The 26,674-nt window shown below is 43.9% G+C and overlaps 1 protein-coding gene across 1 annotated transcript in view; it reads left to right on the top strand.

Annotated features, from left to right (window-relative positions):
• LOC145406748 (midasin) overlaps positions 1-26,674 on the top strand; it is a 489,879-nt gene that overhangs the window by 383,087 nt on the left and 80,118 nt on the right. The window contains exon 28 of the mRNA XM_080277847.1: positions 4,582-11,665. Coding sequence (XP_080133973.1) covers positions 4,582-11,665 — 7,084 coding nt within the window. The remainder of the gene's footprint in view (positions 1-4,581; positions 11,666-26,674) is intronic.

The following is a 26,674-nucleotide window of genomic DNA, read 5'->3' as shown; positions in this document are numbered from 1 at the left end:
AATATGGGGAATGATGAGATTGTAGGTTTGGGAGGGGACTTAATGGTCATGTGGGTGAAGGATCTCAAGAATATAATGGGGTACATGGGGGATGCATGTAAGTGGTTTGTGCACTTGCCCATGGCACAGACTGTGGCTTTCGTTCGTTTGCCCATGGCACCGACCGTGGCTTTGCTCTCATAATGATAGCTTATCTATTAATAGATAACTGGACACAGTGGTGTCCAAGGCATGCCCTATGGCACTGTCACTGAATCTTTTCCTAGTATCCCTGGAAAGAGGCTTGGCAGGGGTGGATGAGGCAAAGTCCACGTGAGGTGGGAGCGGAATCGGATGAGAGGAGTTAAGGAAAGATCGTCTTACACCTGGCAAAATCACAGAGATGACTGAGGTATGGTTGACCCAGCTGGTGGGAGTCCCTCTCTAGCTATTGGTGATGAGATAAAGTTGCGGCCCCTTCAAACTGTGGCATGAAAACAAGTGTGGTTCCGACCGACACCCGGCACTGCCCGGCCACCGATTTCTTGACAGTTTCAACCGACACCCGGCAGTTAGGGGTTAAGGAGCAGGTGGTGAAAAAGAGGACTTATGCACCTAGGATGAAAATATGGAAGATGCAAAACCAGGTAGTAAGGGATGCCTTATATAATGAGACAAGTAGAGTGATGGATGAACAAGGAGCTGTTGACAGATGTGTTAATGAACAGTAAAGAGCTCTCAAGAACAGTCTTCTGAGAGTTACTGATTCAATGTGTGGATGGACAAGAGGCCCCCCAAAACCTGTAACATGGTGGTGGGATGAGGATGTAGAACTGATGGTAAGGAGAAACAAAGGCTTTTTCAGGCTTGGGAAAGGGATGGTAACAAAGAGGAATACTTGGCTGTCAAGCATAGGGCTAGAAGAGAGGTATACAGGGTAAAATATGAGTCTCAGAGAGTAATTGGATAACCTGAAGAATGTGGAAAGGAATATATTTAAGTTGGCAAATCAGACAGAGTGAAAACAGGCATATCATAGAGGGAAAACAGGGATATCATAGGTGAGCAGTGTGTGTGGAGAATGATGAAGGAAAGGTAGTGGTGAACAGGGAGAATATTAAAGACACCTAGAGACATCATTATTACTGGTTGCTGAATGAGGAGTTTGACTGGAACAGGGAAGGTTTGGAGTCAGCAGATCAAGTGTTTGGCCCTTGGCCTTTCATTGATGCTGCTGCTGTGAACAGGGCAACAGGCAGGATCCAGGTGGGAAACAGCAGGTGTGTTTTCATTGACTGCTGAAATGCAGAAGGCGTTAGGAGATATAGGAGTGGGGCTAATTACAGTTTTGATAAATATGATTATATATGAGTGTGCTGTCCCAGATGATTGGCTGAAGAGTGTGATTGTAAATGTGTACAAGAGAAAAGGTGATGCCCTGGAAAGAGGATGTTATAGAGGCATAAAACGTGTGGGCCAGATAATGAAGGTAATGGAGAGAGTTCTTAGAGGTATGATTAGAGAAAGAGTGAACATTGATGAGATGCAGTTTGGGTTTATGCCAGGCAAAGGGACCACTTATGTCATATTCATTGTTTGACAGCTTCAGGAAAAATATATAGGAAAGGAAAGGGATCTGTTCTTTGTTTTTGTGGATTTGGAGAAGGCTTTTGACAGAGTTCCTAGGGAGATGGTGAAGTGGACAATGAGAAAGATTGGGATCAAGGAGTGGTTGGCTGGAGTGGTTATGGCTATGTATGTGGGTACTTGCACCTGGGTGAGAGTGAATGGAGATTGGAGTGATGAGTTTCCTGTGAATGTTGATGTGCATCAGGGGTCAGTCTTGAGCATCTTATTGTTTATCATGGTATGTGGAGCCCTTTCACATGACTTCAGAAATGGACTCCCATGGGAGATGTTGTATGCCAATGATTTGGTGTTGATTGCAGAGAATGAAAAGGAGGTGGAGGAAAGATTTAGAAAGTGAAGAGATGGAATAGGACACAAGGGGTTGAGAGTAAATGTAGATAAAACAAAAGTGATGGTATTTAAGGTTGGTGGTAATACTTTCAGAGAAGAGGGAGAGTGGCCATGTGTGGTTTGTCACAAGGGCATGGGAAGTAATTCCATCTTGTACAGTGTTTGTGATAAGTGTGGGCATAAGAGATGTAGTGATATCAGAGGCAGACTGAGAGATAATCCTGAATTCATGTGTTTAGTGTGTAGGGGAGAGCATGCAGAGATTTTCAGGTGTGATAGGATTGATCTTGCTGATGAGTCTCCTGAGTGTGTGGAAGAGTTTTGTTACTTGGGAGTTATGTAATGTGCTGGAGGTGAGGCTGGAGCCAGCTCTATGGCCAGAATAAGGAGTGGTTAGACAAATTTCAGGGAGCTGTTGCCTCTCCTGATACTGACAGGGCTCTCCCTCCATGCTGAGGGATCTTTGATTCTGGCATGTGTTAGGACTGTAATGTTGTATTGTAGTTAGACCTGGGCAGTAGAAGAGAAGGATATAAGTAGGCTTAGACATACAGAAAGACAATGATTGGGTGGATGTGCAGTGTGTTCTTGAATGTAAGGCCTGGGGGGGAGTCTGGGTTTACAATGGAAGAGTTAAGAAGAAAGATGGGACTGGAGTGTATTGGTGTTGTGATGCGGAGAGGTAGATTGAGATGGTTTGGGCATGTGGAAAGGATGGGGGATGACAGTTGGGTGCAAAAAGTGAGACGTGTGAACACTGGGGATAGGGTTGCAAGAGGCAGACCAAAAAAGACCTGGAATGAGGTCATGGAGTTTGGCCTCAGGGATAAGGGACTGAATAGGGAGGCTGCCAGAGATGGCAGACACATCAACCATAGACAAGCAGCTGCCCGTGCAGGGCCATCCCATGCAGTGAGTTGATATTTTCTTGTGATAGACAGTCCTTCACCACAGCAAGGTGCGTGGAAGAGTTTAGAGGTTTTGTACGTTGTTGGAAGCCACATCTTCATCTCCACACATTTAACAAGGGAACCATAGTAGGCTCCTTATCACCATGTTATTTCATTATATGGTTACCACTGAGCATTGTAAATGGTTTCCTTGGATAAATGAAATCAGATGTCACACAGTGTAGATCTACCTGAAATGGAAAGAAGAGAAATAAAAAGTGACAGTAATGATGGGAGAAATAGGAAGAGAGGAGACACACAGAAGGAATAATAAAGGTGAAGGAAGAAGTAGGCAGCACTACATCAAGTGAGTGGATGATGGGCACCACCACCTACCACATGTTCCATGTTAATAGACCTGTTGTCATGAAGATGTCGTACAATTTGTGTGTAACATTGCATAGTCAGTATTGTTGTCCCATTCACATGCACGTTATAACAGATAACTCATTCAGAAATGTCATGAGCCACTGTAAATTGATCATTTTAGATTTCATCAGACTCCTAACTGATTTTTTTCATCTTTTGTACAGTACAGCGACCACAAAAATAGATAATTTGCACTGAGAGGCTAAAGCACTCTGATCAAGGATCACATGAACGAAAGCAGTACAGATATACACTTCATTTCAGCACAGGATCCATTCCATCTATGTAGCCATTCTGTATCACCCCTATCCTCGACAACTGGATAACAAACGACTTTCCAGTTTTGTACAAATTGCCTGAACAGCACTCTTTCTCCTCAGTCCAACACTACGCTTCACAAGCATATACTTAAGCACGCACAGCAACCGCCACAGGCATCCAGAACCTCCAGCCAAACATTCATTCTACAGAAATTGCCCTTCCCAGAGAGAGAGGAGGGCACCTAGTCAGACTACAATGTGGCCATTACCCATTGCTTCTTCAGTACCTGCCCAAAATACAACTCATGAACAGTGCAATATGCTCTTACTATATTGCAGTCTCTCACATCGCAACACACTCACTTCATACACCTGACTCTCACAACCCAGACAGTCTTACAGTATAACAAAAGATCTCTGGGAACACCCAGCTAAAGGTGCTGATTTTCAACAGTCTCAATGTTTATGTCCAGATGAGTTGGGGCCAGAACAGTAGCATCAACAAAGCATTTCTTTATGTGGGTGAAATATTTCAGGATGGGAAGATAAGATTTGTACTCAATTTTAACTTGACTTTAAGTGGAATGTCCCAACCTTACAGGTTTTCATAAGGTGATTTGTTGGATGGTATAGCCTGTAGGGTTGAACTGAAGGTTTCAGAGGCTGAAATGCTGTGCAATATGATGTATGGCATGTTGGACATTGTAATTATAGTTTCCCTTACTTTTTAAATTTCCTTTGTGTATTTGGGAGCAGGATGATAGTGGTGCATGATAATGGTATCTCAGATGAACCCCTTCTGTGTACATTATTTTAGTTTCTTGATATCTCAGGATGATTTTTTTTTTTTTTTTAACTATAGATGAAAAAGTTGAAATATGAAGGATTTTATAAACCTTCATTAACTCTCTACAAGAGTTCTTGTCTCAGCTTAGTAAAATAAACTTGTATCAGCAAGAATTAATATAAAATTATATTATCATAGTAAAAAGAGTTCATGAGTGCTTATGTCCCATAACTACTGTATTTTTCTTTTAATACAGATCTCAGAGCAAGTCAGCTGTGAAGGAATTAGTACATAAAGTTATTAAAAAGGCTGCTAAAAAATGGAAGAAAATGATGTCTGCTGATATTCTTTGGCCTCGTTATGAGAATCAAGCTGTTAGCATCAAGAGATTAAACCTGGGCAGCAACATGTGTGAGGTTTTGGTGAAGGAGTGGCTGTTGCACACCCTTACCCAGGCCATAACCCACCCTGAGGCTGGTGCATCCTGGGTTTCAGCTGCTCTCCCTCTCTCACATGCCATACCAGCTTCAGAGGTGGGGTTAATGCACTGTATCGTAATGGTTTTGTCCACAATGCCCAGGCAGGACTGGCCCCTGTTGGAGGCCTTGGTTAGGCTGCAGGTTGGTAACAACCCACAAGATGATGCCTCCCAGCTGGGTTATAAAGTGTTGTCTGCTATTCAGTGTGTCCTCTCCAGTGATCAGTGTGATGCAGCAAAGCTACTAGAATCAAGCATAAGTCCAGCATATTATTATGATCCCCGATTCCATCTCCAAGCTTTATCAGGACAAGAGATCAAGAAAGAAGGACTTGATTTAGAGAGTTTGGCTAATAAGTCATCTCTCTGGTTGTGGAACACAATAAACTCATGGTATAAGCAACAGTGTAACCCTAGTGAGCTTGAAAGTAGCAAGGTCAAACAGGATTCTATGACACTGTTTGACATATCCCAAGCATTGAGTAAGGGTCTTGTGAGTAAGGGAACTTCATTGCATCCGTCAGTGTCACTCATATTTCCTCTGCTGAATCACATTAACCAGTTGTTAGAGGCACTTTCCAACAGCACACAAATACCCTTCACAGATGCAGAATTCCTCCATTTGTTAACTGCCATGAGATGGTGTGAACACTTCCACCAGTTGTCTCAACAAGTTGTGCCAAAAACAGAGTTCCACCTCTTCCTCCCCCAGTTAACTCTTCACTGGCAGTGGCTGTATGAAGAATTCCTTAAAAAAATTCCTGGATCTTGGTGTTCCCTTGTCCCAGAAAAATTAGAAGAGGTTGTGAATAGACTGCAGGGAGCACTGGAGAGAGAATATGGTCCACTGCATAAGCTGGCCGTTAAGGTGCGGTCACAATTGGCCCCAGCACCCTTCACCTCAGCAGTCTGTGCTGATGCTCAGTTTCGTCTCATGAATATCATTTGCAACTTGGTTCCTTCTTTAGATAATAAGAAACTCAATAGATTCTTGGCATCATCATGTGGAGAAGGGATGCGTGAATCACTAATGCAGGTGGCCAGAGAAGTTACTTGTGTAGACTCCATTGACACAGTACATGATAAGATAAGTACCTTGGAAAAAACTGTGAAAGAGAAATGTGATATAGAAGAAAATATGAAAGAAGAATGTGAAGAACTTGAGGAATCTCGTGACCCAGAAGAAACAGACACTTTTGACCTAAAGGTTCAGCTTTGGCCTTTGAAGGATTATCTTGGGATCTTGGCTCTTTCTGATAAATCATCACCAGATGTGACTAGTGCAGTTTTAGAAGCTCCTGGAGTGTTCAGGTGGGTGGCATCAGCTCTGTCAGGACCAGTATTTCGGAATTCCTCAGTGACATCAACTCACAGCTATCTGGCACTTTGTCAGTCCACTGCTTCACGCCACACTCGTTATTTTCTCACATACTCTTACCCACCGGCCAAGGAAGAGGAGGAGGAAGAGGAGGAGAAGAGAGATTGTACTGTTCTCCATCCTGCAACTTGTCAGCTTTCTTATATTATGCTGGCTGGGAGGAAGACACGTGGCACTAGTTGTGAAGAATTTATGGAAGAAATTCAAACAGGCTATCATGTAGAGAAAGTTGCCCAGCTGAAAACAACACGATCAGTCTTGTGGCATAATTGGGCAACCTTGGCAGACCCTGCTGCTAGTTATGAAGCATCTTTTACCAGATATGCTACAATGTATATCACCACAAGCATGGGAACACTTGCTGACACATTAGGCATTGTTCATGATTTCAATATTGGAGTGTATGACTTGCACACTGCTTCACATTTGGCTTCCCTGATTTCAGAATGCACAGATCTGTGTATGCCAAATGGACACAAAGAAAAACTGAAAGACCTGGCCAGCTTAAGCTTGGAGATTAAGAATTGTGAGGATGATTGGAGCGTGAAGTCTTCCATGGCAGCTCGTGCAGGTGTGATAACAGGTGTCATTCAGGGCAGTATTGTAGGATGTCTGGAGCCAGTTGATCCTGCTCACCGTACCAGTCTCTTGCTCCGCTACTTCAGCCAAGAGCTGCAGGACCTAGAATCCCGCCTCATGCTTGCAGAATGGTTTGAGTGTCTGAGAGGAAGCATCACCACCCCAGCCACACAGCAGGTACACCCTCATTTGGCTGGTTTTAAGAGCAGATGTGACCACTTGAATGCAACTATTCGTCAGCTAACCCAGCAGGTTGCATATCGAAGAGGAGAATTTGTTTATCAGCAGCTTAAGCAAGACTTTGCTCATTTTATGTCAACTGTATTTGTTCCTGAGACCATATGGGAACTATTGAAAAGTGTGGAGTCAGAAGAGAACAGACAGGGCCACGAAGCATTCATTATGAAAGTCAATGTTTTGTTGGCCTCATGTGACAACTTTGTAAAGAAAATTATATATCAGTATCCCCTGTACCGAGATCTCACCTACCTATTTCTCCAGGCTGTAACTGTAACATGTGAAGCTCTTCGACTTATAGTAGCTCATTCCCACCTCAAGAACCTAAACCTACGTTGTGGAGTTCCCTTGACAGATTGCCTAGAGTTGTACTGTGCTTTCCCTTCCCCTCGAAAACCAGATCAGCCACTTCAGCTTCTGAATAACCAACTAGACCTTGCAAATGTGATGAAGAGTTTGCTGCCAAATGATCTCTATCCAAACCAAGCAAAGATTGCCAACAACCTTATTTTACAAGCAGCTCTCCTGGATTTCTTGAATGTATCTCTGGCTCAGCATGACTTGAACAAACCATCGGTTGAAATGGCTTCACAGCTACTGGATGAAGTAGCATCTATATGGAGACAACAGGAGGAAGAAAAGGCCCGGCGAACTCAAGAAGAAGAGAGTCTGTATCGCTACAAGTCTCGTACCATTGCAGTTTCAAAGACTGAGGATGAGATAGAGGAGGAAGAGTTTAATAAGGCATTTCCTTCATATCATAATGAATTCAAGGATTTAGAGGGCATAACATTGGATGACCCATCAAAATGTGATGGTTATACAGTCAGAGAACCTGAGGAAGTTGCAGTAGGTTATGTAACTGATGAACAGCTGTGTGAAGTCAGTGAGTTGCATTATTTGCTCTTCACAAGCCTGGTGAATACCCCTTGGCTTCCATCTTCCACAAGTAAGGTAGTACAATCCCCCTCGCAGGTGGTGAGGGCAGCACTGCTCAGATTGTATGTCCTGCAGTCATTAGTTGGGAATGCAGGAGCCATTGCTGGATGCAGTCTAGATCGAGCTGTTGTTGGAGCTCTGATACTTGGTAACTCCAGTGCTTGCTCCCTCCTCACACAGTCTCCTCCTCCTACACTTATAACACATCCATATGATATTTATCAAGATTCAAACCCACAGGAAGTCATAAAGGTTCGACCACTGCTTCATTCTGTTAAACAGCGTGTTGATGAGCTGTTGGGTAAATGGCCAGGACATCCCACTTTGATGATGGTAAACACTGTCATAGCCCGGGTGTTGGCCTTTCCCCTCACTTCCCCGCTTATGAGGTTTATTGTAGGCCTGGAAACAGTTCTGGAAAAAGCTCAGGAATGGGAGAGAAATGCACACTCAGGTGTTTCCTTGATGAGCCAACTTGAAGCTGTAACCCGCCAGGTATTGGAGTGGCGGCAGCTAGAGCTAAACGCCTGGCGGTCTTGTCTAGACACAGTCACTCACAAGGTTGCAACACAAGGTCGAAAGTGGTGGCCTCATCTTTATAGTACATTCCAGGCTGCTCTTACAAAGGAAGTGTCCCTTCCTGAAGTGCTGAAAGCATTAAAGCAGTTTTTGGAGACTTCAATTTTGGGTGATTTCCAAACTCGCTTGCAGCTGCTGTATGCTTTCCATTGTAATACTGCTGTGTTGGAAAGAACTAAAATTGCTAAATCCCTGCTGGCCATCTCTTGGAATTTGTATCAGTACTACAGTCAGTTCTTGCCCCAGGTAAATACCAGCATGTCAGAAGCCAGGCAGCCAATTGAAAAGGAGGTTAAAGACTATGTGAAAATAGCTCGTTGGAATGACATTAACTACTTTGCTGTTCGTGAATCTGTAAACAAGAGTCACCGCACGCTTCATCGCCACATGAGAAACTGGGAGAAGAAACTACGCCAGCCAGTTTCCCCAATTCTTTGTGATGCCAATTCAGAACTTACACAGAACCCCATTGGTGCTTGGGACAAAGATGAACATGATGGAGGAGGGGTCAGTGCTGCCCCTACCATGCCTCCAGTCCCAAGTGTTTTAGAACATTCAAGCATTGCTGCAGAAGGCTCAGTCCTATCCCGCATATCATTTTTAACACAGCGCTGTCATAAACTTACTTGCAGGATGTTGACCAAGCTTCCTTATTCTGGTTATGTAGATGTAGTGGAGGACATGACCTCAGGTATCATCAACAACTATCAGGAACTTCAAGCAGCAGCAGCACGTGCAGAAAACTTAACTTCTGAGGTGCGTTTAAAGGAGCTGCGCCACGTGATGCAACGGCGGCGGGATTCATTAGCTCGTCTCTTCAAGGTGCTGGGCTCAATGGGTGTAATATACACTAGAGGAAACAGCCAGTGGCATGATAATGACATTGATGCTTGCTTGAGTATACCGCCAGCACAGCTAATTGTTTCACACTCAAGACGAGTTTCCCTACAGTCAGCATGTCAGTCTTGGCCAGATTGTGTGAAATATCTGAACCGTTGCATTGGCCGCCTCACCCTCCTCCTGACTTCGCTACAGCAACCTCATAGCGACCTGGGCCCTGAGTTAATCAAGCAGCTGCGTGGTATATCTTGCCATCTCTTCACACTTGCCAGAGATCAGCGGAAAACTTTGGTGAGGGTCAGTGACAGTAGTAGTCAGTTGCAAAATATTCTGGAGGATTTAAGAGATTATAAATCACAGTCACCTACATGTTCCAAATTGGTTAAGTGTTTGCAAAGGTTGCATGCATTTTCATCCTCGCTTTCCCTTGTCACAGCAGAAACACAAGCCTTGCTTAGTGGTGTACCCAGCACAAGTAATCACTGTATCGTTCTTGACAGTGCTCGTGTCCTTGAGCAAGACCGTATACATGAACTCCAGGAATTGTTAGAAGAAAGTAGAAAGGTAACATGCTATCATACACAAAAGCTTGCCAGTGCCGTGAGGCACTTTAAAGGTGGTTATCGTTTAGTGACACCCGCAAAACTTAAGGTGTATCAGGAATCTCTAAATCACCTTATAACTGAGACACAGAGACTAAGAAAAGCAGTGAATGAATGTAGTCAGCACCCAGCTCTGTGTCAGCTGACCAAGTGGTTAATGGAGTGGGAAAGTATGAGGAGTGACATTGCTAGTGTAATTGACACTGAAGCTACAACCCAGACTGAAGTTACTGAAATGAAGTATCTAGAAACTTGTGTAACTCAGGTACTGTTTTCAGTTGAGAACATTTATAAGAGACACTGTCATGGTAAGACCACTGTAAAGGAAAACTGTAAAGAAATTGTCAAGAACTTACTTTCTTCTGGCTTGTCACAGAACCTTATCTCTGATGAAAAAGACCTGAAAGCCAAGGAGATTGTATCCATGTTGCATAAATTAGTGAAGGCAAGTGAGATGCAGCCAGACTTGCTAAAAGAACTGAAAGCAGCTCTTCCACTTTTTGAACAGTATCAAGCTATTTGTGAGTCAGTTTTGCTGTCATTGGTGAGTAGTAACCGAAGCATTGCAAAGTTAACTTCAGTGTTACTAGGTATCTTCCAGCACCTTGCAGTAAAAGGCTTCTGTCGACCTCAGGAACTAGAAGAAGAAGGTGGTGAGGGTGCTAACACCTTTGAAGATTCAAGTGGTACAGGTCTGGGTGAAGGTGAGGGGAAGAAGGATGTGTCTGATCGCTTTGAATCAGAGGATCAACTTGAGTCTGCTCTGCAGGAAGGTGAAACTGAAAAGCCAGGTGATGAAGACTTGAAAGAGGAGGATAAGGGCATTGAAATGAGCGAAGATTTTAAAGGGAAACAGCAGGATGTGGAGCAGGTTGAGCATGAAGAAAATGACTCAGATGACAATGGTGAAGAGGATGAGGAATTTGATAAGCAGATGGGAGAAACAGGCGAGGGAGCAGATAAGCTGGATGAAAAATTATGGGGTGAAGATGAAGATAGAGATGAAGAAGAAGAGCAGAAAGATGACAAGGAAGAAGATGGTCCAGGAGATGGGGAAGTCACTGAGTCCAAAATGGTAGCCAAGGATGAAAACAAGAGTAAGAGGGAGAAGGACAAAGAGCAGAAACAGAAGGAGAAACTTGAAGAAATGGAGGACACTAGAGAGGAGAATAAGTTGGATGAGGACGGGGAAGAATACAGAGATAACTTTAAGGATCCTTATGGTGGGGAGGCTGATGCTGAGAATGAAGATGATGAGGAGAAGCTAGAGCTTCCTGATGACATGACTCTTGACGACGGTGAACCCAATGAAAAGGAAGAAAACAACGAGAGTGAGTGTGACCCTATGGAGATAGAGGAGATGGGTGTCTTTCCTGAGGAGGAGCGGGAGCCCAAGGAAAAAGAGGACAGGAAGAATGAGGATGGGCAAGAAGATGACCACCAACCAGGGAAGGATGAGGAAGAGTGTGAGCAGAAACCAGGTGAAGAAGAAATTGAGCATGGAGAAAGTGATAATGAGGAAAATGACTCTAATGAGGAGAAAAAGAAGGATGGGAGAATGCAGGGAACAGAAGAGAAAAATGATCTCATTGATGAGAGGAATGACAACACTGAAGAAAGAGCCGATGCCTCCAATGACAAGGATACGAAGACAGAAGCGGAGGCAGCCGAGATGGACACAACTGAGGGCAGCAGAGATAAGACTAAGGTGAGCAGTGTGTGTGTGTGTGTGTGTGTGTGTGTGTGTGTGTGTGTGTGTGTGTGTGTGTGTGTGTGTGTGTGTGTGCACAGGTGTGTGTTGTGCATCTGCTTTTATTTTTTTAATTCATGATCAGTCCTCACTTGGTTCAGTTTAACAAATAAAAAGTTGTGATAGAAAACAGGCGCTGTATTTGCTGCTGCTGGAGAGGACTTGCTTTTGCACATCAGCACCAGTATAACCAGGGCTATACAGTTGTACAAACATCCCTCAGCTCCCTCTTGTTCCTCTGAAAAGAGGATGGTTGATTGCAGAGGGCATCTTTAACCGTCAGTTCACCTGGATCGTATCCAAATGGTCTTCTTGAGGCCACATTAATGACAGTTTTTTTGGAAAGTGCTTTAAAGGATAGAGTTGAGGTCATCTGTTTAATGAACAAAACATCAGCACAGTTAGGTAAATATCATTGTTATTAGCCTTAGGGGAGCTTGGGCAGTGAGGTTTGGCCATCAGGTAGATTTAGAAGACACATTGTTGTTGTTGCAAGGCTGTAGCATAACTTTCCACAAAGCTTTCATTTTATCCTGATGATATTCATGAATCATTTAGTGTTTTTATGAAGGATCAGCTTTATGTACATCCTTCCAAAAAAGTATCGTCCCTCTAACGGCTCGTGTCATTCTGAAACATGGACAAAGCATCGTCATGTATGGGACTTCGTGTTTATTATAAGTGAAAATATTATATCTGGTAATTGTTATAACTCGAAATAAAAATTCATGTACCGGGTGGTGTATGTTTGAGGCACCAGATTTATAGATTCATGTGTGTCTTCAGAACTCGCTCATTTTCACAACCATCGTACCCTAATGGGCCGATAATTTTTTTTTTTTTTTTTTTTTTTTTTTTTGGGGGGGGGGGTGAACAGCAGTATTTAGCCTGGAATAGATTTAAATTACAAAAAGAGATAGCAACACTCTATCTATCTATCAGTCTATTTATAGCCTGACACCCCAATCCCGCTAAGGGTGGCTGCAGACAAAACACCTCCAAGTTGTTTTGACACCCACCATTTGACTACCCTCTCCCCAGCTCACTTCCTCCTTCCTCATATACCTCTCAACTCCATCCCTCCACCTCATCCCAGGTCTTCTCCTCCCTCTTCCTCCCTCCACATCACTTACATACACCCTCTTAATCAGTCTTTCATTCTCCATTCTCTCTGCATATCCAAACCAATTCAGTGTATTTCTCTTAACTTGCTCAACCACATCCACATCCATCCCACAGTATTCCTTCATTTCTTCATTCGTCAACCTTTCCCTCCATGTCACTCCACATGCTCCTCTCAAGTAACGCATCTCCACTGCTTTCACTCTCGACTTGTTCCCCTCTAGCAAGGTCCATGCCTTGCTTCCCTACGTCAGGGTAGGGATCTCAATACTATCATGCAGTGACTTCTAAACAGCCATACTCACCTCCCTATTTCTCATCACTGCTTTCAGTGAACCAACAACCTTCCTTCCCTGCTGTACCTTTTCAAGCACTTCATCCCTCAAAGTTCCATCCTTACTCATCACACTACCCAAGTACTTGAATGCACTCACATTCTCCATATCCTCACCATCCAATTTCACTGTGCATTCTGTGACTTAATTCCTCTCAAACGCCATAACTTTACTCTTGTTTACATTAACTTTCAGATTCCTCTTCTTACACATTGTCCCAAATTCATTCACCAAACCTTGCAACTCACAGTCATCTTCACTCAACAATACTGTATCATCAGCAAACAGCAACACCAGAATCTTCCACATCTTACCCTCATTCATTAGAGCCACTCCCATGTCCACTGCCCTACCTAGCACCTCCTCGTCAACCCCATCCATATATATATTAAACAACAATGGAGACATCACACATCCCTGTTTCAGTCACACAGTTAGGTCAAAGAACTCACTCAGCTCACCATCCACTCGCATCGTAGCCCTAGCTCCTTTGTACATACTCATCACAGCACTCAACAATTTCCCCTCCACTCCATATATTCTTAATACCTTCCACATACCTTGCCAATCTATTCTGTCATAAGCTTTCTCCAAGCCCATGAAGGCAGCATACACTTTCTTTCCCATTTCTAGATACTTCTCCACTTAACATCTTAGAACAAATATCTGATCTACACACTTTTTTCCCTTCCTAAATCCTCCTTGTTCTCCTCCAACTAGCTCCTCTGTTACGTGCCTAACCCAGTCAATGAATATTCTACCATATATTTTTCCAGTCACACTAAGAAGGCAAATACCCCTATGGTTACCACATACTTCTCTCTCCCCTTTTCCTTTGTATAAGGGAACAATTATACCTGATTTCCAGTCCTCTGGAACCCTTCCCTCTTCCCAGGCCAGTCTGCACAACTTCCATATCCACTCCACAACAATCTCACCCCCATACTTCAGCATTTCACCACACACTACATCAGTTCCTGGGGCCTTTCCCATCTTGATCTTCTTCAATGCTTCCACTACTACTGCCCTGCTGATCTCTTCCTCCCTCCTCTCATCTCCTCTTCTCCCAGCCATTCCCCAACCACTTATACTTGCACTGCTATCACTCTCTACATTCAACAAATCCTCAATGTGCTCCTTCTATCTCCTCAATTTCTCTCTTTTCTGGACCAACAATCTGCTATTCCCATCTTTCACTCCCCTACTATTTCCCCTTTCACACTGTCATACTTTCTTTACCTCCTTCCAAAACAGTTTCTTACTATCCCTCCACTTTACACTCAGATTCCTCCCAAACTCTTCATCAACTTTCTTCTTACTCTCCTTCACCAATCTCTTCACCTCCCTTCTCCTGCACACGTATACCTCTCTCTTCTCTGTCTCATCTTCTCTCCTACCTCTGCTCACTAGCCATTCACTATATGCCTTCTTCTTTTGTTCCACAGCTCGTTTCACCTCATCATTCGACCATGCTGTCCCTTGCACACCCTTACATCTCCTCACTCGACAAATTACCTCACATGCTGCGCCTATCTCTTCCATGAATATTTAACACACATCTTCCACCCCTTCATCTGGTCTAGCTCATACCTTCCCAATCTTTCTTCCACTATGCTCGTATACTCTGCCATTTTCTCACTGTCTTGCAACTTCTCCACTCTTCTCACAGGAGCTGTTTCCTCCTGTCTTCCCCTTCGTCAGTTCATCCAATTTCTTTGCAGCCTTACCTTGTCCATCACTAAGTGATGGTCTGAGATTCCATTCCCCAACCCTCTTCACACTCATGCATACAACACTTGTCTTCTCATTCGCTCATCCACACACATGTAATCTATCACTGCCTTTCATTCAGCAAATTCACTGTCCATCCTCCTCATGACTCTCCATGTATACCTGTGGATCATCTTATGCCAAAAGAAGGTGTTGGCTGCTGCCAACCCCTTGCCAGCACAGATGTCCACCAAAGCACTACCATTCCCATCTACTTCAGTTGGCACACCCCATTGACCAACCACTCCATCCACTCATACATTCCCAACTTTGCCATTCATGTCTCCAATCATAAACACTCTCTCGCTTCTGGCAGACTTGTCCGTACATGCTTTTACTATCTATCTATCTATTGCCAGACGCCTCAATCCCGTTTGGGGTGGCCACAAACAAATCGCCTCCAAGTCGCCCTGTCCCCCGCCATTTCACTGCCCTGCTCCCAACTCACACCCCCCTCTCTCATATACCTCTCCACCTCATCCCTCCATCTCATCCTCGGCCTCCCCCTCCCTCTTCCCCCCTCCACCTCACTCACATACACTCTCTTCGTCAGTCTTTCACCCTCCATCCTCTCTACATGGCCAAACCACCTCAGTGTGTTCCTCATAACGCTTCCTATCACATCCACATGCTTTTACACTTGCCCAAAACTTATCTTTCACTCTTGCCACTCGGTCCTCTGTCTGCGCATACGCACATACAGTCACCCAAGCTTGTATACCTACTTTCATCCTCACCCATACAATCCTTGCACCCACTGTTCCATACTCTCAATATATTCTCCTTTTACTTCATGCTTATCATCAGACATACTCCCTCTCTTTCCCTTTCATTCTCATTAACTCCCGCACATACAGTAAGACCTCATTATACCTGACTAATTGGGGCCCAAACCATTCCAAAAAACGCAAAATTCTGATGAAAGTGACATCCGGACTTCCCCTTGCTAATCCAGACTTTTTCCGATATATCAGACATTAGTCCGGATTGCATGAGCAGTTTTTAAACTGTTTTGACAACCATTGTGGTACTGTACAGTGTTATAACTTCACTACATTAATCAAATGGTATAATATATATAAAAATACTGTACTGTACACTGATAAACATGTCTTTCATTTACCTTATTTTGGTGAACATAGCTGAAGTGGTCAGGCAGTCCGGACTGCTTCTGGCTTTATCGGACTTTTTCCGATGTATAGGAATTTAGTCTGGTAGCTCCTAGAGTCCAATAAAAGCGAATTCCGGTCTATTGAAGTCCGTTATATTGAGGTTTTACTGTATTCCTAAACCGTATTCCCATTTTCTCACCCTTTCACCTTTCCATTTAGTTTCAGTCAATCCACATACATCCATTCTTGCATCCTCAAGCACCTAAATAATCTCTCTTTCACTTCATTATTCACTCCTCTCACATTCCATGTCCCCGCCCTTAGCATGTCCTTTGTCCGTTCTTTAGTTGCCAGCGTATGGTCCATCCTGGTCTGAGGTGCTTTATTTTCTTGTTTAGTTAGTTCTTTTTATGGGGTGGGGCGCTAACCCACCACCAACCCTTTCAGTCGCCTCATACGACAAGTAGGGATACAACACTCGCACCCACCAATTGGTCGCAGGGTCATATAGTTAACTTTGGCCTGTGATCAAGATGAAACTTCGTTCTTGCCTAACTAAGTCTTACCCATTCCACCAGCAGTGGATCAAATCAGATAAAAACTGTGTGAGTTTTCATTGCCTTGTGAGCTTTGTGTGGGATTCACAAAGATGTTTATGATGGGTTCCAAGTCATATTTCATATTAGTTTTTGCAGGATTGTTAATTATATTAGAATTTTCCCATCTAGCAGTATTTCATCAAAAACATATCCTAGTTATCAGAGGAAAATTGTTGTAGCTGTTATCTGTTTTGGATGGAAGGACATAGAAGCAGTAGAGCAGAAACACTCCATGTCACCAGTTCTTCCTGGAAAAAATTAATCACAGTTACGACTGGAACACAGTCATAAATATGTTTGAGTATCCTACCCTTGGCCTTTGACCTTTCCTTGTGACATTGAAATTTGGCTGATTGTTCTCAAAATTGAATCACCTTGTCATTGTTTTAGCCTGAATCCATCCACAATATTTCATCCACTTTGGATAATAATTGTTAACTTTGACCTTTGACCGATGGGTGTAAAAAATACAATGGACCAATTTCTTTGACATTCCTCATCTCATCTACCTTATTTGATCCAAACTGAATCAAAACTATATTAGTTATTTGGTTCATACACCCAGAAGAAAATTCCTCGGTTTTTGCCAGACCCTTAACCCTTCCACCAAGATTGGTTCTGATTGGTTTAAATCAGATCAGACCTGTTGGAGTTGATCTTGCCCTTTGACTTTGTCCATTTACCTTTCCCATAGATCTCTACATTTGACAGATAGGTGGGGGCACACATCGTTCACCCACATTATGTAGTGGTACTCTGTTTTTAGGGTAGCACAACACTGAGTGGCAAACTAAATGATTTCCTGTAAACCAGGAAAGTATTTACAATGCTGGGTGGTAACCTTATAACCAACCAACACGTGTTCCCTATGTGACAGCAAGTGGGTTGGTGGAGGGTTAGTGCCCCTCCCTGGAAAACAGCTAACTAAAAATATGAACAAGAAGCCTTGGACCAGGACTGACCAACAGGTGACGACTGAGGACCAAACAGAGGACATGGTACAGGTTGCGACATGGAATGTAAAGGATGCAAATGATGTGAAAGAGAGAGAGAGAGATTGTCCAGGTACATGAGGGTGCAAAAGTGGATGTACATGGATTAACTGAAACTAAATGAAGAGGTGAGAGTGTGAGAGAATGGGAATATGGATGAGGTATATGCATGGGAGTGGGTGTGAATGCGAGGGCAGAAGAAGAAGTGTGTATTGTTGTGTGCAAAAGATGGAAGGAGAATATAAGAGAGTATGAATCAGTTGGCTCAAGGATTGTGTGTGTAAGAGTGAAAGTTGGGCTACAAATGTGAGCAATTGTGTATTTCTATGTGCCAGTGCAAGATCGTGCAAGCAGTGTGAAAGAAGAGTTCTGGACAAATGTGGAACTGTGCATGGAAAAGTTTAAAAGGAATGAGAGTTTTTTGATTGGAGATATGAGTGGAAAAGAAAGGAATGTGAAGGTGGATGGAGTAGTTGGTGAGTGGGGTGTGCCTGCAGAAGTGGATGAGAATGGCAGTGCTCTAGTGGACATTTGTGCCAGGAAGGGGTTGGTGATAGCCAGTACCCTCTTTAAACACAGAATGATCCACAGGTATATGTGGTGAGCAATGAGAAGGGTGGGTGGTGAACTGAATGAACAGAAGGCAATGATTGATTATGTGTGTGTGGATGATAGAATGAGAAGGTGTGTAATGGATGCAAGAGCATATAGAGGTTGGGGGAGTTGACTTTCTGACCACCACTTGGTGGTGGTGAGAATCAAGGTTCAAATGAAATGGAGGAATAGCAAAAAGGAAGGACAAGAGGAAGTAGTTCATACAAGTAGGGTGGAAAGATTACAACAGGATGAAAAAAGGCAGATTATAAGAGAGAAGTGGAGGAGCGATTGTGTAAATATGAACTGGAGCAAATGGGGGACGTGGAAGGTGTGTGCAAGATACTCACAGAAGAAATCTGTGCAGCATGTGAGATGGTGTGTGGGGTGAAGAGAAGACAAAAAGGGGTTCAAGGAACAGCATGGTGGAATGAAGAGATGAGACAGGCTGTGGCACTAAAGAAGAAAGCATATAGTGAGTGGATAGGGTTGTGGAAGAAGTTGAGAAATGGAAGAGAGAGGAAGAGAGAGGTGAAAAGATTAGTAAGAGAGATTAAGAAGAGAGTGGATGAGGAATTTGGAAGGAATTTGAGTGTAAAGTGGAGGGAATGTAAGAAAATGTTCTGGAAAGAGGTAAAGAGAGACAGGGTGTTAAAGAAGTTAGTTGGAGAGTGAAAGATAAAAATGGTAGATTGCTAGTGGAGAAGGGAGAAAAAGCGAGCAGATGGAGAAAATGCTTTAAGGTGTTGTTGAACATAGAAAATATAAGTAATGCGAATATAAGTGGCTGGGGAATGGCTGGGAGAAGGAGGGGTGTGAGAAGAAGGGAAGAAATCAGTAGGATGGATGTTGTGGAAGCAATGAAGATAGGCAAAATGGGGAAAGCCCCAGGAATTGATGGAGTGTGTGGTGAAATGCTAAAGCATGGGGGAGAGATAGTAGTACAATGGATGTGGAAGATGTGCAGATTAGCCATGGGGGAAGTTAGAGTCCTGGAGGATTGGAAGTCAGGTATACTTATTCCCCTGTACAAAGGAAAAGGGGAAAGAGAAGTGTATGGTAATCATAGGGGCATTTGTCTTCTTAGTGTAATAGGAAAAGTATATGGCAGGATACTTATTAGCAGAGTTAGGGAAATAACAGAGGAATTGGTTGGAGAAGAGAAGGGAGGTTTTAGGAAAGGAAGAGGTTGTGTAGATCAGATATTCATTCTTAGATCTTTAGTAGAAAAGTTTCTGGAGAAGGGAAAGAAGTTGTTTGCAGCCTTCATGGATTTGGAGAAAGCATATAACTGGGTGGACAGATATTCATTCTTAGATCTTTAGTGGAAAAGTTTCTTGAGAAGGGAATGTTGTATGCGGCCTTCATGGACTTGGAGAAAACATATGACAGGGTGGATTGACAAGGATTGTGGAAAGTATTAAGAATGTATGGAGTAGATGGGAAGTTGTTTAAGGCTGTGAAGAGTATGTATGAGGGTGCTAAGGCTGCAATGCATGTGGATAGTGAACTGAGTGAATTTTTCTCTTTGAAGGTTGGATTGAAACAAGGATGTGGCATGTCTCCTTCGTTGTTCAATCTGTATATGGATGGGGTTATAAAAGAGATACAAGGTAGGGCAGTGGATGTTGGAGCAACTCTGGTGAGAGAGGGCAGTGTTTGGAAACTACCTGTATCGTTGTTTGCAAATGATACTGTGTTGTTAAGTGAAGACGAAAGGGAGCTGCAAGGCTTGGTGAATGAGTTTGGGAGACTGTGTAACAAGTGGAATCTAAAAGTGAGTGTAGGGAGGAGTAAAGTTATGGTCTTTGAGAGAATTGAAGTCAGTGAATGTACAGTGAGGCTGGTTGAGGAGGAAATGGAAAATGTGAGTGCGTTTAAGTACTTGGGTAGTGTGATGAGTGTGGAGGGTGAAGTGCTTGAAAGGGTGCAACAGGGAAGAAAGGTTACTGGTTTCTTGAGAGCAGTGTTAAGAAACAGGGAAGTGAGCATGGAATTGAAAAAGCTACTGCATGACAGTATTGTGATACCAACTCTAACGTATGGTAGTGAAGCTTGGACCTTGTTGGAGGGACAGAAATCAAGAGTGAGAGCAGTGGAAATGAGTTATTTGAGAGGAGCATGTGGAGTCACATGGAGAGAGAGACTGACAAATGAGGAAGTGAAGGAGTGTTGTGGTGTGGATGTGATAGGAAGCGTTAGGAGAAACACACTGAGGTGGTTTGGCCATGTGGAGAGGATGGAGGGTGAAAGACTGACGAAGAGAGTGTATGTGAGTGAGGTGGAGGGGGAAAGAGGGAGGGGGAGGCCGAGGATGAGATGGAGAGATGGGGTGGAGAGGTATATGAGAGAGGGGGGTGTGAGTTGGGAGCAGGGGAGTGAAATGGCGGGGGACAGGGCGACTTGGAGGCGATTTGTTTGTGTCCACCCCAAACGGGATTGAGGTGTCTGGCAATAGATAGATAGATAGATAATATTCCTTCAAGAAGAAAGATGATATTTCATTCATTTTCTGTACCAGGTGAACACAATCACTGTCAGTGGCTACAACAGTCTCTGTTTCTTCGTGGAGACTGGAACAGTCACTCAATATGTGAGTTCAGTTGTTGTCTGTTGCTTGGGAGTCTGCGTGGGTTTATCTTCTTGTTTGTTGTCAAGAAGATGAGACTTGAATTTCACAATACAAACTAAATTTTGTTGAAATTAATTCAAATTAATAACAAAATTCTTGAAATTAATTGGCATTAAATTATAGAATACAGTTACAGTATACTTTTATTATAAACAACTTGCCAAATGTGACATTTCTGTCACTGAATTAGAGTGTTGTGTACAATTCCATCTCATCACTAAAAGTCTATCTATCTATCTATCTATAGCCCGACGCCCTAATCCCGCAAAGGGTGGCCGCAGACAAAACGCCTCCAAGTCACTCTGTCACCCACCATTTGACTCCCCTCCCCCCAACTCACCCCCCCCTCCCTCATATACCTCTCAACTCCATCCCTCCACCTCATCCTCGGTCTACCCCTCCCTCTCCCTCCCTCCACCTCACCTACATACACCCTCTTAGTCAGTCTTTCATTCTCCATTCTCTCCACATGTCCAAACCACCTCAGTGTATTTCTCCTAATCTTTTCAATCACATCCACATCTACCCCACAACGTTCCTTCACTTCTTCATTCGTCAACCTGTCCCTCCACGTCACTCCACATGCTCCTCTCAAGTAACTCATTTCCACTGCTCTCACTCTTGACTTGTTCCCCTCTTGCAAGGTCCACGCCTCGCTTCCATACGTCAGGGTAGGGATCACAATACCATCATGCAGTGATTTCTTAACTTCCATACTCACCTCCCTATTTCTCATCACTGCTTTCAGTGTACCAACAACCTTTCTTCCCTGCTGTACCCTTTCACATACTTCATCCCCCAAAGTTCCATCCTTACTCATCACACTACCCAAGTACTTGAATGCACTCACATTCTCCATATCCTCACCATCCAACCTCACTGCACACTGTGACTTCATTCCTGTCAAACACCATAACTTTACTTTTGTTTACATTAACTTTCAGCTTCCTCCTCCTACACACTGTCCCAAATTCATTCACCAAACCTTGCAACTCCCATTCATCTTCACTCAACAATACTGTATCATCAGCAAACAGCAACACCGGAAGCTTCCAAATCTCACCCTCATTCATTAGGGCCACCCCTACATCCACTGCCCTACCTTGCACCTCCTTTACAACCCCATCCATATATATATTAAACAGCCATGGAGACATCACACACCCCTGTTTTAGTCCCACATTGAGATCAAGGAACTCACTCAGCTCACCATCCACTCGCACCGTAGCCCTAGCTCCCTCGTACATACTCTTCACAGCACTCAACAATTTCTCCTCCACTCCATATATTCTTAATACCTTCCACATACCTTGCCTATCTATTCTGTCATAAGCTTTCTCCAAGTCCATGAAGGCAGCATACACTTTCCTTCCCTTCTCTAGATACTTCTCCACTAAACATCTTAGAACAAATATCTGATCTACACACCCTTTTCCCTTCCTAAATCCCCCTTGTTCTTCTCCAACTAGCTCCTCTGTCATATGCCTAACCCTATCAATGAGTATTCTACCATATATTTTACCAGTCACACTAAGAAGGCAAATACCCCTATGGTTACCACATACTTATCTCTCCCCTTTTCCTTTGTACAGAGGAACAATTATACCTGATTTCCAGTCCTCTGGAACCCTTCCCTCTTCCCAAGCCAATCTACACAACTTCCATATCCACTCCACAACAATCTCACCCCCATACCTAAGCATTTCACCACACACTCTATCAATTCCTGGGGCCTTTCCCAGCTTAATCTTCTTCATCGCTTCCACTACTTCTGACCTACTGATCTCTTCCTCCCTCCTCTCATCTCTTCTTCTCCCAGCCATTCCCCAACCACTTATACTCACACTGCTCTCACTCTCTACATTCAACAAATCCTCAAAGTGCTCCTTCCATCTCCTCAATTTCTCTCTCTTCTCCACCAACAATCTATTATTTCTATCTTTCACTCCCCTACTATTTCCCCTTTCACACTGCCTTACTTTCTTTACCTCCTTCCAAAACAATTTCTTACTCTCCCTCCATTTCACACTCAGATTCCTCCCAAACTCTTCATCCACTTTCTTCTTACTCTCCTTCACCAGTCTCTTAACCTCCCTTCTCCTGCTCACATATACCTCTCTCTTCTCTCTCTCATCTTCTCCCCTACCTCTACTCGCCAACCATTCACCATATGCCTTCTTCTTTTGTTCCACAGCTCGTTTCACCTCATCATTCCACCATGCTGTCCCTTGCACACCCTTGCATCTCCTCCTCACTCCACAAACCGGCTCACACGCTGCGCTTATCTCTTCCGTGAATATCTTACATACGTCTTCCACCCCTTCCATCTGCTCTAGCTCATACCTTCCCAATCTTTCTTCCACCATGCTCTTATACTCTGTCCTTTTCTCGATATCTTGCAATTTCTTCACTTTTCTCACAGGAGCTGCTTCCTCCTGTCTTCCCCTTCGTCTCCTCAACCACTTTCTTTGCAGCTCTACCTTGGCCATCACTAAGTGATGGTCCGAGACTCCATTCCCCCACCCTCTCCACACCCTTGCATCCAACACTTGTCTTCTCATTCGCTCATCCACACACATGTAGTCTATCATTGCCTTTCGTTCAACAAGTTCACCATCCATCCTCCTCATTACTCTCCATGTATACCGGTGGATCATCTTATGCCGAAAGTAGGTGTTGGCTATTGCCAACCCCTTACCAGCACAGATGTCCACCAAAGCACTACCATTCCCATCTACTTCAGCTGGCACACCCCACTGACCAACCACTCCATCCACTCGTACATTCCCAACTTTGCCATTCATGTCTCCAATCAACAGCACTCTCTCGCTCCTCTCAAACTTGTCCATACATGCTTCTACTCTCGCCCAAAACTCATCTTTCACTCTTGCCACTCGATCCTCTGTTGGAGCATACACACATACAATCGCCCATGCTTGTATACCTACTTTCATCCTCACCCATACAATCCTTGCACCCACTGTTCCATACTCTCTTATATTCTCCTTCCACTTCTTGCTTATCATCAGACATACTCCCTCTCTTGCCCTCTCATTCTCACTGACTCCCGCACATATACCTACACCGTATTCCCATTCTCTCATCCTTTCGCCTTACCATTTAGTTTCAGTCAATCCACATATATCCACTTTTGCATCCCCCCTGGGGGTAGGGGGGTTTCAAGAATACTCCCCCAGTATCCCTGCTTGTCGTACGAGGCGACTAAAAGGGTTGGTGGTGGGTTAGTGCCCCACCCCGTAAAAAGAACTAACTAAAAAAGCAAATAAAGCGCCTCGGACCCAGACGGACCATACGTTGACGACTAAGGAACGGACAAAGGACATTCTGAGAGTAGGAACGTGGAATGTGAGAGGAGTGAATGATGAAGTGAAAGAGAGAGAGATTGTCCAGGTGCTTGAGGATGCAAAAGTGGATATATGTGGATTGACTGAAACTAAATGGTAAGGCGAAAGGATGAGAGAATGGGAATACGGTGTAGGTATATGTGCGGGAGTCAGTGAGAATGAGAGGGCAAGAGAGGGAGTATGTCTGATGATAAGCAAGAAGTGGAAGGAGAATATAAGAGAGTATGGAACAGTGGGTGCAAGGATTGTATGGGTGAGGATGAAAGTAGGTATACAAGCATGGGCGATTGTATGTGTGTATGCTCCAACAGAGGATCGAGTGGCAAGAGTGAAAGATGAGTTTTGGGCGAGAGTAGAAGCATGTATGGACAAGTTTGAGAGGAGCGAGAGAGTGCTGTTGATTGGAGACATGAATGGCAAAGTCGGGAATGTACGAGTGGATGGAGTGGTTGGTCAGTGGGGTGTGCCAGCGGAAGTAGATGGGAATGGTAGTGCTTTGGTGGACATCTGTGCTGGTAAGGGGTTGGCAATAGCCAACACCTACTTTCGTCATAAGATGATCCACTGGTATACATGGAGAGTAATGAGGAGGATGGATGGTGAACTTGTTGAACGAAAGGCAATGATAGACTACGTGTGTGTGGATGAACGAATGAGAAGACAAGTGTTGGATGCAAGGGTGTGGAGAGGGTGGGGGAATGGAGTCTCGGACCATCACTTAGTGATGGCCAAGGTAGAGCTGCAAAGAAAGTGGTTGAGGAGGCAAAGGGGAAGACAGGAGGAAGCAGCTCCTGTGAGAAGAGTGGAGAAATTGCAAGATAGTGAGAAGAGGACAGAGTATAAGAGCATAGTGGAAGAAAGATTGGGAAGGTATGAGCTAGAGCAGATGGAAGGGGTGGAAGACGTATGTAAGATATTCACGGAAGAGATAAGCGCAGCGTGTGAGCCGGTTTGTGGAGTGAGGAGGAGATGCAAGGGTGTGCAAGGGACAGCATGGTGGAATGATGAGGTGAAACGAGCTGTGGAACAAAAGAAGAAGGCATATGGTGAATGGTTGGTGATTAGAGGTAGGGGAGAAGATGAGAGAGAGAAGAGAGAGGTATATGTGAGCAGGAGAAGGGAGGTTAAGAGACTGGTGAAGGAGAGTAAGAAGAAAGTGGATGAAGAGTTTGGGAGGAATCTGAGTGTGAAATGGAGGGAGAGTAAGAAATTGTTTTGGAAGGAGGTAAAGAAAGTAAGGCAGTGTGAAAGGGGAAATAGTAGGGGAGTGAAAGATAGAAATAATAGATTGTTGGTGGAGAAGAGAGAGAAATTGAGGAGATGGAAGGAGCACTTTGAGGATTTGTTGAATGTAGAGAGTGAGAGCAGTGTGAGTATAAGTGGTTGGGGAATGGCTGGGAGAAGAAGAGATGAGAGGAGGGAGGAAGAGATCAGTAGGTCGGAAGTAGTGGAAGCGATGAAGAAGATTAAGCTGGGAAAGGCCCCAGGAATTGATGGAGTGTGTGGTGAAATGCTTAGGTATGGGGGTGAGATTGTTGTGGAGTGGATATGGAAGTTGTGTAGATTGGCTTGGGAAGAGGGAAGGGTTCCAGAGGACTGGAAATCAGGTATAATTGTTCCTCTGTACAAAGGAAAAGGGGAGAGATAAGTATGTGGTAACCATAGGGGTATTTGCCTTCTTAGTGTGACTGGTAAAATATATGGTAGAATACTCATTGATTGGGTTAGGCATATGACAGAGGAGCTAGTTGGAGAAGAACAAGGGGGATTTAGGAAGGGAACAGGGTGTGTAGATCAGATATTTGTTCTGAAGATGTTTAGTGGAGAAGTATCTAGAGAAGGGAAGGAAAGTGTACGCTGCCTTCATGGACTTGGAGAAAGCTTATGACAGAATAGATAGGAAAGGTATGAGGAAGGTATTAAGAATATATGGAGTGGAGGGGAAATTGTTGAGTGCTGTGAAGAGTATGTACGAGGGAGCTAGGGCTACGGTGCGAGTGGATGGTGAGCTGAGTGAGTTCTTTGATCTCAATGTGGGACTGAAACAGGGGTGTGTAATGTCTCCATGGCTGTTTAATATATATATGGATGGGGTCGTAAAGGAGGTACAAGGTAGGGCAGTGGATGTGGGGGTGGCCCTAATGAATGAGGGTGAGATTTGGAAGCTTCCGGTGTTGCTGTTTTCTAATGATACAGTATTGTTGAGTGAAGATGACTGGGAGTTGCAAGGTTTGGTGAATGAATTTGGGACAGTGTGTAGGAGGAGGAAGCTGAAAGTTAATGTAAACAAAAGTAAAGTTATGGTGTTTGAGAGGAATGAAGTCACAGAGTGTGCAGTGAGGTTGGATGGTGAGGATATGGAGAATGTGAGTGCATTCAAGTACTTGGGTAGTGTGATGAGTAAGGATGGAACTTTGGGGGATGAAGTACGTGAAAGGGTACAGCA

This window comes from Coenobita brevimanus, chromosome 71, assembly GCF_032717465.1.
Source record: "Coenobita brevimanus isolate Jiangsu-jjx chromosome 71, ASM3271746v2, whole genome shotgun sequence".
Classification (NCBI taxonomy): Eukaryota; Metazoa; Arthropoda; class Malacostraca; order Decapoda; family Coenobitidae; genus Coenobita; species Coenobita brevimanus.
Note: the sequence above shows the minus strand (reverse complement) of the source record. Positions and strands in the feature narration are given on the sequence as shown.